At 58.0% G+C, this 17,301-nt stretch overlaps 1 protein-coding gene across 2 annotated transcripts; it reads right to left on the reverse strand.

Annotated features, from left to right (window-relative positions):
* Positions 1-78: 78 nt before the first annotated feature.
* On the reverse strand, positions 79-16,437 carry SUPT16H (SPT16 homolog, facilitates chromatin remodeling subunit). Of its 2 annotated transcripts, none has more exons than XM_067558404.1 (26): positions 16,219-16,437; positions 14,059-14,148; positions 13,703-13,873; positions 10,495-10,647; positions 10,099-10,245; positions 9,762-9,913; positions 9,259-9,431; positions 9,054-9,144; positions 8,697-8,770; positions 8,225-8,337; positions 8,015-8,080; positions 7,516-7,614; positions 7,176-7,291; positions 6,833-6,986; positions 6,327-6,454; positions 5,810-5,945; positions 5,557-5,683; positions 5,292-5,410; positions 4,935-5,060; positions 4,642-4,754; positions 4,301-4,376; positions 3,867-4,036; positions 2,617-2,746; positions 2,220-2,349; positions 1,495-1,572; positions 79-1,239 (listed from the first exon to the last, which is right to left on the reverse strand). In XM_067558404.1, the coding sequence occupies exons 1-26, from the start codon at positions 16,282-16,284 to the stop codon at positions 1,088-1,090; spliced, it is 3,150 nt and encodes a 1,049-aa protein (XP_067414505.1). In that variant the 5' UTR covers positions 16,285-16,437; the 3' UTR covers positions 79-1,087. The 2 variants fall into 2 exon arrangements, with proteins under 2 accessions (XP_067414505.1, XP_067414504.1); XM_067558403.1 differs by having other exon boundaries at positions 14,059-14,151.
* Between the last annotated feature and the right edge of the window lie 864 nt (positions 16,438-17,301).

Genomic DNA, 17,301 nt, shown 5'->3' on the forward strand with positions numbered 1-17,301 from the left:
TGACCAGAATACCAATAAAGAATGAGGTGACCAGTGTCCCCGTCCCACTGCCTGAACAGACTCAGCGCCCGGGAAAGGTGAACTTACAAAAAAAACATTTTATTGTTTCAATTCTCCAAAGTCAAAAATCCAAGAGCTACCGGCTATGAAAAAAAAAGAGCGCCCCCGCTGCCCGCGTCGCGTCGCATCACGTCGCCTCCCTCCCCAGCAAGCAGCAGGGGCCGGTGATGGGAGCCGAGGGGAGAGGACACAATAAAACCCCCCACAACAAAAGCATCTCTCCTGCCAGAGGCTTGACTTGGCAACTGAGGAAACAGATAAATACGGGACAGAGCCAGGCGAGTAAAAAACAAGCAGCGGGATCCCCTCCGAGCTGGACCACTCCCCTCATGCGCCCCCTTCCCTGCTCCCTGCAGTGCCGGGCCACTCCCATCCCTCCAGACCCCAGCCGTCCTGAGGGGGTGTGACCACCTCTTGCCTCCCCACCCCATTGCTGAGGAAGGCAGCAGTTGGGGTGGGACGGACGTGTAGGCACCAGCCCTGTGCCTCCCCCCCACCCACCTTGGTTACCAGCGTCCTGAGAACGAAGCCGGACACACTCGCGATCCTCTGGGCCGGCTGCCTTCCTCCAGTCCCCACAGCTGCCGGGAGGGAGGGAATGGCTCCACCCCAGCACAGGCAGCCTGCAGCAGCTCAGCGCCACGGCCTGGCAGGCACTGGACAGAGCCGGGGGAGATGCACCATTCGTACTCCTCCTGGGGACGGGGGGTGCCGGGGGAGGGAGGGGGCAGAGGAGCCAGTGGGGGAGCACATCACTGACACCAGCGTCCTTACTCCCAGAGACCTCTTCCTCCTCTTCATTGGCAGTGCTCGTGTCCATGGTTACAGGCAGGTGGGGCCTGGAATTCTCACAGCTGATTGGTCCGTACAAATGGCCAGAAAAAATCAGAAACAAAATGGGGGAAATTGAAAACGGGAAAAGACAAAAGTTTGTGGGTGGGGCCTGGTGCCCCCCACCCGGGGATTGGCTGCTGAGCAAGGTCTGGTGCCCCAGGACTGGCTCCTGGGGAGGGTCAGAGTTCAGTGCCTACTTCCTCTTCTTCTTGGGGGGCCCCGAGCTGCGGCCTGGGCTGCGGCTGTGGGAACTGCGGCGGCTGGAGCTGTGGGCTGAGCCCTTCCTCTTCCTGCTCAGGCTGCGGCTCTGCTCCTCCTCCTCCTCGTACCGGCTCTCCCGGTCCGCTAGGGGAGTGAGAGGGGATGGGGGTCAGGCGTGGCTGGGGAACCCACCCTCTCCCACGCACCCCCTGGCTCTCCTGGCCTATCCCCACCAACACCCTCCGGTACCAGCTCTCCTGGCCTACTGGAAGGCTCTCTCCCCCAGTAATCATTAGGGGTCAGAGTGAACAGGGGCTGTCCTTTCAGGAGCCACAAAGAAACCCACGTCCCCTGCCCGTGGGGGGCGTTTGGGGAAACGTCTCAATGGCCGGCACTCACCTTTCCTGGCCTCCTCCTCCAGCTCGTCCCAGTCCTTCCCACTCTCCTCCTCGCTGCCCATGGATTCCTTGGAGTAATCTGCCAACAGACAGGAGCTCAGAGGATGCCCCAGTGTGCAGCCCCCTACCCCCGCCGGCAGTGCGCTGCCCTCTCTCCAGTGGGGCTGGGATCAGGGGGAACTGGCTCCACACACTGGAACAAGAGGTGGTCCATCCCCCCCGTCCGAATGGGAGCACGGGGGAGGGGGGGGAGGGGAATGAGGACAGTGTGTGTGTGGGGGGGGACAACAGGGGGTTCCCAGCAGGAGGGCGAGGCCAGCAGAGAGAGAGAGAGAGAGAGAGAGAGAGAGAGAGAGAGACAGAGTGTGTGTGTGTGTGGGTGGGTAGGTAGGTAGGTATAAGGGGGAGTTCCCGACAGGAGGAGGAGGCAGGCAGTGTGTGTGCATGGTGGTGGTGGGGGCCCCCGAGCAGAGAGTCAGGGGAGGCCGGCACTGTGTGTGGAGGGGATAAGGGGGTGCTCCCGGCAGTGTGTGTGTGTGTGTGTGTGTGTGTGTGTGTGTTGGGGGGGGGGGGGGGGGGGGGGGGCGGCGGCGGCGGCGCAGCGGCTAAGGGAAAGCTCCTGCTGCCCAGCAGTGATGGGTTTGCCGGTGATCCCTCAGGGTCAGACTCGGGGGGTGGGTGAGAAGAACCCCTCCACTCCATGCTAGGGTGCATGGGACTCCTCACCTGATTCCTCGGCCTCAGAGGAATAATCTTCATCGCTGTCCTCCTCCTCCTCCTCATACTCATCCTCCGAGGGGTTAAATGTCTCGTCCTCGATCTCTGACTCCGACTCCCCAACCTCTGCATCGCTGCCCTGGGGAGAGATCCCGGCAGGCATCAGGGCTCCTGGGTCCTAGCCCAGCCCTGGGAGCCGGCAGTCCTGGGCTCTAGTCCCCGCTGTCACCCATTCACTGTGCTCTTGTCAGGGGGGCAGAGGAGTGGGAGGAGATCAGATTAATTCACGTTCATTAGGCTCAGATACTGGGGTGTCCAGAGAAAATAAAAATGATCCCCCCCCCCCATCACCGTCCCTTTGCAGGGGCCCCTCCCCCTTGGGAGTCAGAGCCCCTCAGCCCCATACCTCTCCCTCGGGCTCCAGGAACGACCAGCCCCCCTGCTCGAAGAAGCCCTCAGGGTCGTCCACAATCGTCTTCATGATTTTGGTCCAGTTGAGGGACTGCACCCCCTCAGTGTACTTCAGGTCACACGAGCTGGGGGAAAAGGAGAGGTCAGTACTGGGCCCCAGGGGATGAGAGGACTGGGCCTGGGGGAATGGGATCCAGAGTGGATACAAACTGATGATTGAAAATAAATAAAATCTGATGTTTTATTTAAATAGAATGTATTGTATTTAAACTAAACAGGTTTATTTTAAAAAAATGAAGCTATTTAAATTAAATGTGAAATTACAACCACCTCCATGAAGGCCTAAATTGACTATAATCTATGTACAGGACATTAAAAACGAAGAGTGTTCAGTCAATGTTTGCTACCCTCTTTTCAAGGAAGTGGAACCACTGAACTGGTGGAAGTAGCTGGCTAAACACCTGGGACCAGAGTCTGAGGACAGGCTAAGCAAGCCTTTAACCACAGTAGCTCTTCTGCAGGTGCAGAGAGAATAGCTTCCTCATTTCAGTGCGTTCAGCTAGTTCGGTTCCAGGACCAGTTCAGGCAGTGTTACAGATCTACTGGGAACTGGGAAAGCTGCCATCGCGTAATCGGTTTCAAATGCAGAATGTTTTGATAAACTTGATATACGTCTCTTCATACGTATCCAGCACATTGAAGAGTTTATTCAATTACTAACAAGCATTTTAAAATGCGGGTTTTGTGCATTTTTAATTGAATTTGAATTTCTATCCATGTAGAGCTTGACACAAACCAGCAACAATCAATCAATCAATCAATCACCACCTACTATGTAAAATGAAGACTGCAGAAAGTGTAAACTGCTGTGTAATCGCTTAAATAACCGGGTCAGGGTATAGGTGAGGCTAGCACATCTGCTTAGCAAAAAGAAGAACTGAATTTATGTGCAGGCCGTATTCAGTTGCAAATTAACTTGTTTTAACGGTTACCAGCCAGCCACCATCAGCCTTTCTTTAGGAAAGAAACCTAAGAAGTACAGGTGCAAACCATGAGTCAAATGGATTTAGATGATGATTAAAACGGGTGATTTCAATCCACGCCCCAGAGCCTCCCTGGGTGGACTGGAGTCCTGGGGTGTGTGAGGTGGGCACAGTGAGGAGGCTGGGAGCTGGGATGCGGAGGTGCTGGGGGATCAGCATCCCGGGAGGTATCAGGGGAGAAGCCCGGGGGGGCGTCACTCACTTGAGCCACTCCTTGATGGGATCGAGGGAGGCCACGGGGATGGCATTGATCATGGTCACTTTCTTGCTGTAGTCCTTGTAGACGATGACCATGTCGAAGTTCTTCAGGTGGAACTGGACTCGCTCGAAGTGGATGAGCTCCACCTCGTCCAGCGTCACCACGAAGGGGGGCTGCAGGGGAGGGGGGGTCAGGCACAGGATGAGACAGGGACCTCCTGCCGGTGCAGCCACTAATCACAGGGGAAGGAGCTGCACCCCCGAGTCCCTTCCCACCCCACAGCGCCAGGGCTTGCCCTGAGCTCCCCCCTGCCCAGAAGCACCCAGGCGGCTTGCGGTCTCTTGGGCCCTTGGGGGACAGGTTTGCGCCACGCCCTGTACCTAACCCCTTGTGCTCCATCTGTGTGGGGCACAAACAGGTGCCCCACAGACACTCACCCACTCCGTGCAATTCACCAGGGCACTGCTGGTCGGCTGGAGCAGGCAGGTGCTTCGGTAGGGGGCCCCGTTGAACCTGCCGGAGACAACGGCGCGTGAGGTCAGCGAGAGCCAGAGACCAACACCCACAGGGGCCAAGGCCAGGGACCCCCCCCCGAGGCCTGATCCAGCACAGTGGCTCCTGCAGGGTATGGGGGGCAGACTGAGCCCTCTGGTGGGCATCTTGTGTTACTGAATCTGCTCCTGGGGCCAGTGCCACAGCCCCCCAGGTCCCGGACGGGCACCCCCCACTCCCAAGAGGTGCAGGAAGAGCGCCTCGATGCCCCAGCTCTCCCTCTTACCCCAGGTCCCGGAAGGGCACCTCGAACTCCAGCTCCTCCTTGGTCAGAGCCTCCACCTTCTCGATGAAATTCTTAAAGGCCGTCTTCAGCTTGTGGCGCATCTCACGCTCCATCTGCGCGGGGCACAGGACAATCAGCCCGGCTCCCGGGGAGACAGACCTCCCCCTATTCTGAGCCCCCTAGTGCTCCACCTGCAGGATCAGCACAGCCTCCTAGGGACACAGACCCCTAAGCCCAGTCCCCCCTCGCCTTGCCCTCAATCTACAGCGGCAGCTGCCCGCCCCCCATCTCACCTGCTCAGCGTAGAGGTCATCGCGGTCGTGCATGTGCTGGTGTTTGCCCAGGTCTGTGGTGATCTCGCCCACCTCGGTGTAGAACTGCACATCCGTGTGCCGCTTCTTCCCAAACATGATGGCGTTCTGGGGGAGCGGAAGGGCACGAAGGGCAGCAGGATGAAGGCTCCCCTGTGTCACACGCGCCCCTCCCTTCCCCCCGCGTGATACTCTGCAAGAGAGAATCCCCACCGCGCACAGAGCAGGACAAGACCTGCAGGCACCCTTTGGGGTGGACGTGCAGCAGGATGGCCATCTCCCCACGGCAGGGCCATGGGGGGTGCGGAGGATGGGTCCGGGCGGCGCGAGCGGCCGTACCTTGAGGTGGAAGTGCAGCACGATGATCATCTCCCCGTCGCAGGGCTGGAACAGCGCGTGCTTGATGTTGTTGTACAGAATGTCGACCTTGTCTCCTCGCACCGAGGTGAAGCGGAAACCTGCCCAGGAGACAGACAGACAGGGAAAGTGGGACCGTTTCACTGGAGTCTGGCCGGGAGACAAGCGGGCCAGGGGAAGAAGGGCCCTTGCTCGGACCGGGGCTGGGAGGCAGGCGGGCTGGGGGGACGTGGGTTCTCCCCCGTACCATTGACATGGGCCTCCAGCGAGCCTTGCATCCGCTTCTGGGCGATGTTGGGCCGTATGTACAGGTCTTTCAGCTTGGGGTTGCTGCGGTTCAGGTTAATGATGAGGGAGTCTTGCTTGACGATACCCTGCAGAGACACGGGTAGAAGCGGAGTCAGACCCTGCGGGGCACAGAGCCTCTGGGGTCTGTCGGCGTCTCTGCCAGACGCCAGGCTGCAGGGTCAGCTCCCAGGGGTTCCCCACTCCCGGCTCACCTCCTTCTCCTTCTCCTCGGCCTCCCGGGTCTTGTAGCGCTTCTGCACCTCCTTGATGATGCGGAAGGCATTCTGCAGGTTGAGGGCCGGCACCGTCTGCTCCCCGGGCGTCTTCATGTTGGAGGCACGGTATGTGCTGAGGGAGGCACAGCGAGTGGGTGCGGGGCAGACAGCCCCGCCCCACAGAGCTCAGGGACACGCAGCTGGTGCCCACGCCCCCCGCCGCCCCATACAGCAGGCTGCTCACACTCCCCACTGTCCAGACCCCGGTCACACAGCCAGACCGGGCTAGAGCCCAAGGCCTGAAACCCCAGCCCTGCCCGGGCCGCGAGGGGGCTATGAAGCAGCCGCACGTCCCTGACGAAGGTGGCCTCAGGGCTGGGTAAGATGTTGCCTTGCTGGTACGCTGTGTGGACTGGGGGAGCCCCATGGAATAGTGGAGCCCTCCCAGGGTGGGGAAAACGTCAGTGGAGTGAGGGGGGGCTCCCAGGGCAGGGAGGCGGGAGGGGGCACTCACATCTCCTTGACGAAGGTGGCCTCGGGGTTGGGGAAGATGTTCCCCTCATTGCGCCCCAGGGCGCTGCCCGGGCAGTAGAAATTGATGCGCAGGTAGGTGTAGTCGCCCTCCACGGACATGCTGATGTTCTGCGCACAGGGAGGCGGGGGTCAGTCGGACTGTGCACACGGAATGCACCTGGGGACTTCCTCCCGACCCCTGCCCTCCGGGCTCCCCCCCGAGCCCCCCACCCAGCCCCACTCCGCAGGGCTCGTGCTTACGAGGCCAACAGAGACAGGGACCCTGGCGAAAATGCCCCCCTTTCCTTTGAGCTGAAGAACCAACATCCCCCTCGGCCCAACTTGTTCCCTAACCCCTGCCCCGTGCGCGGCGGAGTCTCACCTTTCTGGCCGCTGTCAGCCCCCATGCCTTGATGGGGGCGATGTGGAAGGACGTGGGCTCCCCGCATTTCCCCAGCCCTCCCACCTCGAGGGGGGCGATGTGGAGGGGTACAGGCCCCCCCGTACCTTGATGGTGGCGATGTGGAAGGGCGTGGCGATGCCGAAGACCGGCATGATGACCGTCTCGTACTTCTTGTCAATGTAGATCTTCATCTCCCGGATGTGTGGCTCCTTGGGCATCAGCGACGGGTTCTTGTAGGAGACGTTCGACTTGCGGGCCCTGGGTGGGGTGGGGGAGGATGAGACCACACGGCCACCTGGGGCCCCCGGACATCCAGCAGGCGCGCACCAGCTCCTCAGCAATGCGGCACAGTGAGACAGCACACCTGGCCCGGGTCGCACCCCCAAGGAACCCCACATCACCCACAGATGCAGAGCCCCTCCCGCTCCGGGCTCCCCTCCCACTCACTTCTGGATCTGCTGCTCGCCCTTCTGCTCTGTCAGCCGCCGCTTGGCCTCCTCGTTGAGCTGCATGGCCAGCTCCTTCTGGTGGGCTCGACGCTTCTCCTCCGCCGTCAGCTCGTTCTGGGTGGGCAGCAGGGATGAGCGTGAGCCCTGAGCCAGAGCCAGCTCAGCATCGCCCTGGTCCTGTTTACCCCCCCCGAGGACCATTCAGCCCCAGTCCCATGGGAGTGTAGCCCTCCAGCCCCTCCCTTGGCGGTAAGTAGCTCCCCCTGGGGACTGCGTGCCAGGCCCCCCACGGCACAGCCAGCCTGCCCAGCTCCCCCATGGCAAGAGAGGACTCGCACCCGAGTCCGCTCTGTCAGCAGTGCTGCTGCTCGAGAGCTGCGCCCCAGCAGGTCTTCAGCCTCGTCCTTCTCCTCCTCCTCTTCCTCCTCGTCTTCATTCTGTGGGAGAGGGACAGAGTGGTCAGAGCCGGTGCCCCCATCCTGGGGCAAGGAGCGAGCAGCACGAGTGCCTGTGCTGGGGCCCACGACTACCCGCCTGTCCTCAGCCGGAAATTCCTCCCCTTACATCTCTGCCCCAGCTCCCACCCCCGCGCCCTGCCCCATGGACGGTGTGCGCTAGGGATCACACTGGGGATGTTCTCCGGCATGCAGGATGTCAGACTCAATGGTCGTAATGGTCCCTTCTCTCTTTGGAACCTGCCAATTGATGAACTTTCACCACTTGACCCCTCAGCGTCTCCCCATCCCCATTCCTAAGGCAACCCCGGGAACCTTCTCTTGTCCCATCGCCGCCCCCCGTGCCCTGCTCTGACATCGGCTCCCACACACCCCGCCTCACCTTCAGGAAGATGCCAACATTCTTGACCTTCTTCTTAACAGAGGTGAGGATGACGGCCGGGCCGTCCTGAGAGAGGAGAGAGGGGGTCAGAGATGGGAGCAGATGGCAACCCTTGAACACACATGGGCAGAGAGACAGAACGTACCCACACCGTACACGCCCGATCCACCAAGGCGATGCCCCCGATAGAACTCTGTCCCCCCCACCCACCTCGTCCACCAGCACGGTGTCCCCAGTGAACAGTGCATATGTTCGCTCCTCTGGTTTCTTCCCATCCTTCCTGGTCAGGTCCGAGAAGCCCATGTTGATGCTGAAAACCATCCCTGCCAGACAGATAAGAAAGGGGGTGGGTGACTCAGTTCAGGGAGGTCCAGGCCAGGGGTGGCAGGGTGAGGGCCTGCCTGGGGGATGTGCAGGGAGGTCAGCAGTCCCCAGACAGTCCGCACGTGCATGGAGCTGTACGGGGGCAGGACACGCCCCCAGTTCCCCACTGCCTGCAGGAGAAGAAATTTAGAAACTAAAGGCAGGCTGGGGAGGTGGCAGGGGCTGGGTACCTGGTTGTGAAGGGTCTCTCTCCATAACTGAGCTGGGACTAGCTCTCATGTGGGGGATGGCAATGGCTCAGTGGGAAGTGATCTGTGTTTGTGTGTGTGGGGGAGGGGGGAGTGTGGTTGTTTCTCACCTTTCTTGAGCCGATGCTGGTTCTTGCTGTTGATGACGAGGGAGCCCTCTCTGAACTCGATGCCCATGGCAAATCTGGGGAGAGTCCGGGAGGAGTGCCGTTACCCATCAACATCGTCTGGCCCCAAAAACGCTCCCCTCCCCGTAGACCCAGCGCTGGTTTGGGCAGGAACTGCAGGTACCAGACTGAGCTGCAGAGGGGCTGGGCTTCTGCTTGAACCCGGAGCCGGTCTCTCTCGCTGTATGGCCTGGCTCATCCTGCTCAGCAGACGCAGAGGGGGCTGTGTGGAGGGTGAGGGTCTGTGTAGTGCGTGTCTGTCCCCAGGGGCATGATAGGATTTGAGGGGCGGTTTCTTACCCCAGGTTCTTGGTGATCTTGCTCAGCAGCTCTGGCTTCTGCTTCTTCACCACATCCATGACAGCAGCATAGACCTCACACAGCTTCACGCCTGTGGGAGTCTCAGCATGAGCATTGAATGGTGCAATGCCCTCACCTCCTTCGGGCAGCCCTATGCCTTCCCGCCACCCCTCCCCCTCCTTTCCCCAGCGCCCTCCCTGCTCACCAGGCCGCAGCTCCTTGAGCAGCTCCTCCTGCAGTTGCAGCAGAAAGGTGTAGTTGTCCTGCACTTCCTGGGGCGGGTCCACCATGAGCGTGCGCACCAGGTTGGAGCAGTAGGATTTGTAGCGGATGCCCATGGCACACGTGATGGCCCCAAAGTGCATGTGGTTCTTGTCGCTGGAGACAGAAAGAGGCGGGTATCAGGGGAGGCTGGGCTGAGCTGACCCAGAAGTCCCTGGAGCCTGGAAAAGGCACGGCCTGGACACACGTGAGACAGCCAGACCCAGCCCAGCCAGCAGTGCCAACTCCCCGACTCCTCGCCGTACGTTCCAGAGGCCTCTTCCTTTTCCATTTCCTTTCGGCCAACCAGTCCCCAGCACTGGGAGGTTGGGGGGAGCCAGCCTGACTGCGGCCCTTGTCTGCCCGCTCGGTAGAGGTAGGGGTGGGGTGGCTCCTGACACTCATACCGGAGTAGAGGGGAGGGCTAGGAGCCCTGCAGGCACTGACCTGACAACACTGAACTTGAGGTTGTAGTTGCCACCGCTCTGGATGATGGGAGGATAGCACATCTCCACTGTGGAGGGGTCAGCCCCCGACAGGTACTTCTTCTCCTCGATGGCTTTCTCCACGGACTCTGCCAGCTTGCTGTGCCGCACTTTCTGTGGGGGATGAGGGCGCGTGTCAAGAAGACTTTGAGAGTAGGAACAGCCAGACACGCTGCAGGATTTGCCAGCTTCCCAGGCTCAGAACAACTCATCTCCCAACCCCTGGGATCTCACTTCCCAGCCGCAACTCACCCCCTACCAGCCCCCATTTCCCAGCCACAATTCACCCACCCTCTCACCTCATCGGCATCAACAATCTCCATGACCCGCTCCTTGAAGAATTTGTTGAAGACCTCGGAGGTGATGGTGGCTGCTTTGCGCATCAGGTTCAGTTCCCCATCCTCCTTCACTGCGATGGTGTAGGCCACGACTGCGCTGATATCGACCTGCTCCAGAGACAGGGAGAGAGGTGAGGCATTTTGAGGGGCAGGTAGAGCTCCCCACATCACTGCCACGGTGTAAGCAACAACCCCGCTGATATGACTGGGAGGGAGAAGCGTGGGGGGCAGGTAGGATCCCCACATCACTGCCATGGTGTAGGCCACAACTGCGCTGATATCCACATGGGACAGAGAGAGGGCGAGGAGGTAGCACCAGAGAGGGGGGGAACAGCAGTGACCTGTCCCCCAGCTCACCTTCTCAAAGCCTTCCTTGCTGAGACAATCATTCCAGCTCTTCATGAACTCCCCAGGGAACTTGTCCTTGCTGAAGACCCCAATGTGCTTCCCGTTCTTGCTGCCCTTCAGCGCGTCAATCATCTTCTCAAAGTTCCCTTTATTGCTCTCATTCTGCAGGGGGGATGCTCAGGGTTAATCCCCAGAGATTGGGGACGGCATTAGGGAGAGGGCAGGCTGCATCACCAGAGACCCCCATCCCTTCACCTTGCCTCCCCAAGCGAGCCCCGAGCGCAACGTCTTGGGATAGTAATTCTGTGCCTGAACAATGGGAGTACAGCAGTAGGTACACACTGCCAACCACCCGCCAGAGTGGGGACAGTGACTGTGAAATGCTCACGGAGATTAGAGAGGTTATCAAAATAAAAAGCTCAGAAATCATGGGGGACTTCAACTAGCCCCATACTGACTGGGTTATTACCACCTCAGGAAAGGACGCAGAGATAAAGTTTCTTAACACCTTAAACGCCTGCTTCTTGGAAGAACTAGTCTGGAACCCACAAGAGGAGAAGCGATTCTTGATTTAGTCCTAAATGGAGCACAGGATCGAGTCCGAGAGGTGAATACAGCTGAACCGCTTGGTAACAGTGACCGTAACATAATAAAATGTAACATCCCTAGAGGAGGGGGGAACACCAAAGCAGCCCACTACGGTAGCATTTAATTTCAGAAAGGGGAGCTACACAAAAATCAGGAAGATATTAAACAAATCCCTGCAAGCTGCATGGAAACTTTTTAAAGACACCATAATAGAGGCTCAATTTAAATGTATACCCTACATTAAAAAACATAGTTAGAAGACCAAAGAGTGCCACGGTGGCTAAACAACAAAGTAAAAGAAGCAGATAGAGGCAAAAAGGCATCATTTAAAAAGTGGACGTTAAATCCTGTTGAGGAAAATAGAAAGGAGCATAAACCCTGGCAAGTGAAATGTAAAATTATTAATTAGGAAAGCCAAAAAAGAATTTGAAGAACAGCTACCCAACGACTCAAAAAGGTAACAGCAAAAAAAATATTTAAGGACAACAGAAGCAGGACGCCTGCTAAATAACCAGTGGGGACACTGGACCATCGAGATGCTAAAGAAGCACTCCAGGAAGATAAGGCTACTGAAGAGAAACTAAACTAATTCTTTGCATCGGTCTTCATGGCTGAGGATGTGAGGGAGATTCCCAGACCTGAGCCATTCTTTTTAGGTGACAAATCTGAGGAACTGTCCAAGATTGAGGTGTCACTAAAGGAGGTTTTGGAACAAACTGATAAATTAAATAGTAATAAATCACCAGGACCAGATGGTATTCACCCAAGAGTTCTGAAGGAACGCAAATGTGGAATTTCCAAACTACTAACGGTGGTATGTAACCGCTCATTTAAATCAGCTTCTGTACCACATGACTGGAGGATAGCTAACGTGATGTGATGCCAATGTTTAAAAAAGGCTCTAGAAGCAATCCTGACAATTACAAGCTGGTAAACCTAACTTCAGTACCAGGCAAACTGGTTGAAACTATAGTAAAGAACAGAATGATCAGACACATAACTTAACACGATTGGCACAGGGGAGGAATCAACATGGTTTTTGTAAAGGGAAATCATGCCTTACCAATCTACAAGAATTCTTTGAGGGGATCAAGAAGCACGTGGACAAGGGTGATCCAGTGCATATAGTGTACTTAGATTTTCAGAAAGCCTTTGACAAGGTCCATAAAGACTCTTAAGCAAAGTAAGCTGTCATGGGATAGGAGGGAAGGTCCTCTCCTGGATCAGTAACTGGTTAAAAGATAGGAAACAAAGCATAAGAATAAATGGTCAGTTTTCAGAATGGAGAGAGGTAAGTAGAGGTAAGTAGTGGTGTTGCCCAGTACTGTTCAACGTATTTATAAATGACCTGGAAAAAGGGGTAAACAGTGAGGTGGCAAAATTTGCAGATGATACAAAATTACTCAAGAGAGTTAAATCCAAAGCAGACTGCGAAGAGTTACAAAGGGATCTCACAAAACTGGGTGACTGGTCAACAAAACGGCAGATGAAATTCAAAGTAATGCATGCTGGAAAACATAATCCCACCTATACATATAAAATGCTGCAGTCTAAATCAGCTGTTAGCACTCAAGAAAGAGATCTTGGAGTCACTGAGGATAGTTTTTGGAAAACATCTATTCAATGTGAAGCAGCAGTCAAAGAAAGCTAACAAAACGTTGGGAATCATTAGGAAAGAGACAGAGACTAAATATCACATTGTCTCTAGAAATCCATGGTATCACCACATCTTGAATACTACGCGCAGATCTGGTCGTCCCACCTCAAAAAGATATATTGGAATTGGAAAAGGTACAGAAAAGGGCAACAACAATGATGAGGGGTATGGAACAGCTTCCATGTGAGGAGAGATTAATAAGACTGGGACTTTTCAACTTGGAAAAGAGACGACTAAGGGGGCATATGAGAGAGGTCTATAAAACCATGACTGGTGTGGAGAAAATAAATAAGTGCTATTTACTCCTTCTCATAACACAGGAACTAGGGGTCAGCAAATGAAATTAATAAGACCAGGTTTAAAATGAACAAAAGGAAGTATTTCTTCACACAACGCACAGTCAATCTGTGGAACTCTTTCTTTGCCAGAGGATGTTGTGAAGGCCAGGACTATAAGGGGGTGGGGGATGGGGGTTCAAAAAAGAACTAGATAAGTTCCTGGAGGATAGGTCCATCCATGGCTATTAGCCAGGATGGGAAGGGATACAAAACCTTGCTCTGAAGTGTCCCTAGCCTCTGTTCACCAGAAGCTGGGAATGGGCGACGGGATGGATCACTTGATGATTACGTGTTCTGTTTAATCCCTCTGAAGCACCTGGCATTGGCCACTGCCGGCAGACTGGGCTAGATGGACCTTTGGTCTGACCCAGTATGGCTGTTCTTATGAGCTTGCCCTCCAGCCCACCCCATCACACCACACCACCAACCTCCCCCCAGCCCAACGTGCACAACCTTCAACCTCCCACCAGCTCCACCTTGCTGTAACTTTCAATGGGTTCGGCACAACACCCTCTCTTCTCCTCAGAGCCCGGGGTACATCTTCATTCCCCAACTCTCCATCCCTCAGCACACATCACTCCCGACTGGTATGGAACACCACTCCCAACCTCCCAGCGGTGTCCAAGACACTTGCCTTCTCCCGGACAAGCAGTGTGATGGCTGGCACGCCGTTGGCATTCTCGTTGCCCTTGGTGTTGGCGATCTGCTTCAGGAACTCCACCTTCTTCTTGCTGGCCATGAACAGGATCTTGTCCTCACAGAAAACCATGATGGTGTCGGTGAGCTCATAGCCAAAGAGCCATGTCTGTGGGAAGGGAAGCCGTGAGGGAAAGGAGTCATTCTCTCATCTCCCCATGGCTCTCCCTCAGAGACCGATCCCCATAGACACCGACCCATGGAGTACTACCCCAACCTCCTTCTTCCCTTCACTCAGTGCTTTCCTCGTTCCCAGTGACCATGGCTTCCTCCACGTACTTCCCTTAGACTCACCTGCAGGGCAGTGGACTTCGCATAAACAATCTCTTCGTCCACCCCCACTGAGACCACAATGGCATCGATCTTGGCATATTCATCCTCTCCCTTCTGCAAGGGAAGTAGAGGGAAGTGAAGGCAAGGATCTCTCTTCTACTAGCTACCCCCAAACAGCGTAATGCTGATTAGCAAGGCTAATGTGACTCTGTGTGTCCTCTGGGCTCTCAATGACCTGTACCCTCGGAGGGGCAGCCCAGGGCTTCACGTGGTGGGGAGCAATCCTAATATTGTGATATAAACCCACAGGACACTGATCATTTCTGAGGGCCCTGTGTCTCAGAAAGGACCGAGTAGAAGGGGAAGGTCAGAGATGGGCAATGAAAACCACAAGAGGAAGGGAAAGTATTTAGCAGAGATGAATGAGAAAGGAGATAACAGCTGGCTACAAAATTGGACAAAGACGACCGTTTAGCTTAAGGAAGTTAGGGACCCAACCCCCAAATCAATGTCTGCTGGGTACCTGATTCCCTTTGAAAATCCTAGCCTTCAACTGGGTCTGGAACTCTCTCTCTCTAGGGCAAGGACGGCCTAAGCTGACAGAGGAATTTGGACACTCTACTCCCATCAAAGTGAACAGAACTGGGCACCCAAATCCCCTTGTGTGTGTGTCTATACGATGGGGCTCTGCCATAGCCCCTCTAGGCGCTACCATAATGCAGGCATCAACAGTTATAACTGGCTGGGGTTGTCGAGACAGTTTCCCAACTCCCATGAAGTTACTAAAAGTCACACAAGAGTCGGGTTTTCTAAAAGCTCTGGTCCCAGGAGCCAGGTCACAGCGTGAGAATCTCAGCGCTCACCTGAAACACACAAGGACATTTCTAGGCTCCAGGTAACAGAGGAAAAGCTGGAAACACAACCCACGTGCTATCCAAAGACTCAGAAACCAAACAGCAAAAACCCAAAACACGACACCGACGTTCATTAAAAAAAAAAAATGTAGAACCCAAAGGGTCAGACCACTAACAACTCCTAGGCCCCTCAAATCAAGGCGGGAGCTTCCAGCTATCCAAAGCCTTTATCTGGGCCCCGCTGCTGTAGGATCCGAGCATCTTGCAATCTGATGCATTTAGGCCCATGCCCCGCTGTGGGGTAGGGCCAGACTATTACCCCATTGTACTGGTGGGGAACTGTGGTACAGGGAGGCTGAGTGACTGGCCCAGCTCCCACAGAGACTGGAGTCTGTGGCAGAGCAGGAAGCTGAGCCAGGTCTCCAGAGTCCCAGGCTAGGGCCCTGAACTCTGCACCACGCCCCTCTTCCTGTGCACCCTTGGCTCTGAACACACCCCTCCCACCCTCCCTGCTGGCTGCCTCCACCTTCAGCTGGGTGCTTGCTTTAGATCACACAATAGGTGGTGGGGCCCGTTCCGTGCAGCACCTAGCACCTGTTCCGTGCAGCACCCAGCACGATGGCACCCCAATTCCCTCCTGGGGACTGCTACGTGAGCAGTAAACAGCAAGCGTCAGGAGATGTGTTTCAGCACTAGCAGCCTGCGGGACGCCTGGCCCCCAGATCCCCGCCCAGGCACGGAGCTCAGTGCTGTGTGGGGCCTCTGTGCGGGATGAGGGAGGGCGTGATGCTGGAGCGTGTGCTGGGGGTGCGGGTGGAGGGGGCAGCCTGGCAGCAGCTGGCGGGGGCAGGTCGCTCCCCCTGAGGAGGAAGGGGGGGCGGGATGCTCTTGGTGGGGGCAGGGCGTGGGAGGTCCATGCTGTGGGGTGGTACCAGGAGAGGCGCTAGGGGCTGTGCCCGGGGGATTAGCTGGAGCTAATGAGACCCCCCCACACACCCAAAGACCCTGGGAAGGGGTCCCCGGTGGGATCTCGAGCAGGTCTCCCCTAGGGCTGGTGGCTGGGGGTCCCGGGAGGGGGAAGATCCCTGGCTGGGGCTGGGGGGTGTCGGGCCAGGGAACATCCCAGGAGTCTGCCCGGGGGCCGGCCCAGAGAGACTCACAGGGGCGGGCGGGGGTCCCAGGGGTCTCCGGGGGGCCGTGGGCCGGGGTCTTCCCAGCGGGGTGTCGGGGGCGTGGGTCGGGGGGTCCCGGGGTGGTCCCGGGGGGGTGCCGGGGTCTCCCCAGCGCAGCTCTCGGGGGGGGTCGTGGGCCGGGCCCCGGGCCGCACCTGCCAGTTGCCATAGAGACGCTTGACTCGGCGGTAATAGGCCTCGCGGTCCAGGCTCAGCGCCATGGAGGCGGCTCCGGCTCGGCTCGGCTCGGCTCGTCACCGCGCTGCAGGCCCCGCCGCGGCCCCTCGCCCCCCGGAAGCGCTTCCCGCCGCCCCCCCGGACCCGCTTCCGCTTCCGGGCCGGAACGTCGCGCGGAGATTTTTTTCGCGGGTTTTTTTTTTCGCTCCTTGCCCCGCGCGGCCCCAAGACCCCCCCCCCTCCCTGCCGCGTGCGCGTGCGCGGCCTCACCCCGCCGCGGCGTGCGCACCGGCCACGTGACCCTGCCGCGCACGCGCAGGCTGCAAACACCCCCCCCCGTTCCCGCGTGAACGTGACGTCACGCCACTGGACCCGCCTGCACGCGCAGCCGCGGCCCCGGCACGCGCCCGCGTCTTGCCGCGCGCACGTTCACCCCGACTCCCCCTCCGGTCGCGGGGGAGGGGCCTGGGCGCCCTTGGTGGCGGGGGGAGGGGCCAGGGCCGGGAGGGGGCGATGCACCCCGGGGCGCGTCGCGGCCGGCCGCAGCACAGGGGCGGGGGGCGGGGCAAGGCAGGGTGCCCCCCCCCCCGCAGCTCCCCCCCCCCCCCGCAGCAGGAGGTGCCCCTGGTGCCAGGCCCAGCCCCCCAGCGGGGAGCCAAGGCCCATCTCAGAGCCGGGCATGGGGGGGGGGGGTCCTGCCCCTGCCCCACTGCTGAGCCCCGGCTGGTAGCCAGGGACCGGCTGGCCCGGACCGGCTGCAGGACACACACCAGGGGCACGGCTGGCCCGGCGCGGCCGCGGGACACACGGCGGGGCCCGGCTGCAGGACACACACCGGGGGCCCGGCTGGCCCGGCGCGGCCGTGGGACACACGGCGGGGCCCGGCTGCAGGACACACACCAGGGGCACGGGCGGGGGTGGGTTTTTTTGCACATTTTGTTTCTTTTATTAGAAAAAAAAAAGTCCGACTACAGGAAATGCTACCCCCGCCCCCCCCCACCCGCTCCAGCCCCTGGCAGCCCCCCAGGGTCCCGGCCCCACCACGCCAGCCCCGCCCCGCC

Source organism: Emydura macquarii, unplaced genomic scaffold, assembly GCF_026122565.2.
Source record: "Emydura macquarii macquarii isolate MOO-44397 ecotype Brisbane River unplaced genomic scaffold, CSIRO-AGI_Emac_v2 contig_2013, whole genome shotgun sequence".
In the NCBI taxonomy this organism is placed as follows: Eukaryota; Metazoa; Chordata; order Testudines; family Chelidae; genus Emydura; species Emydura macquarii.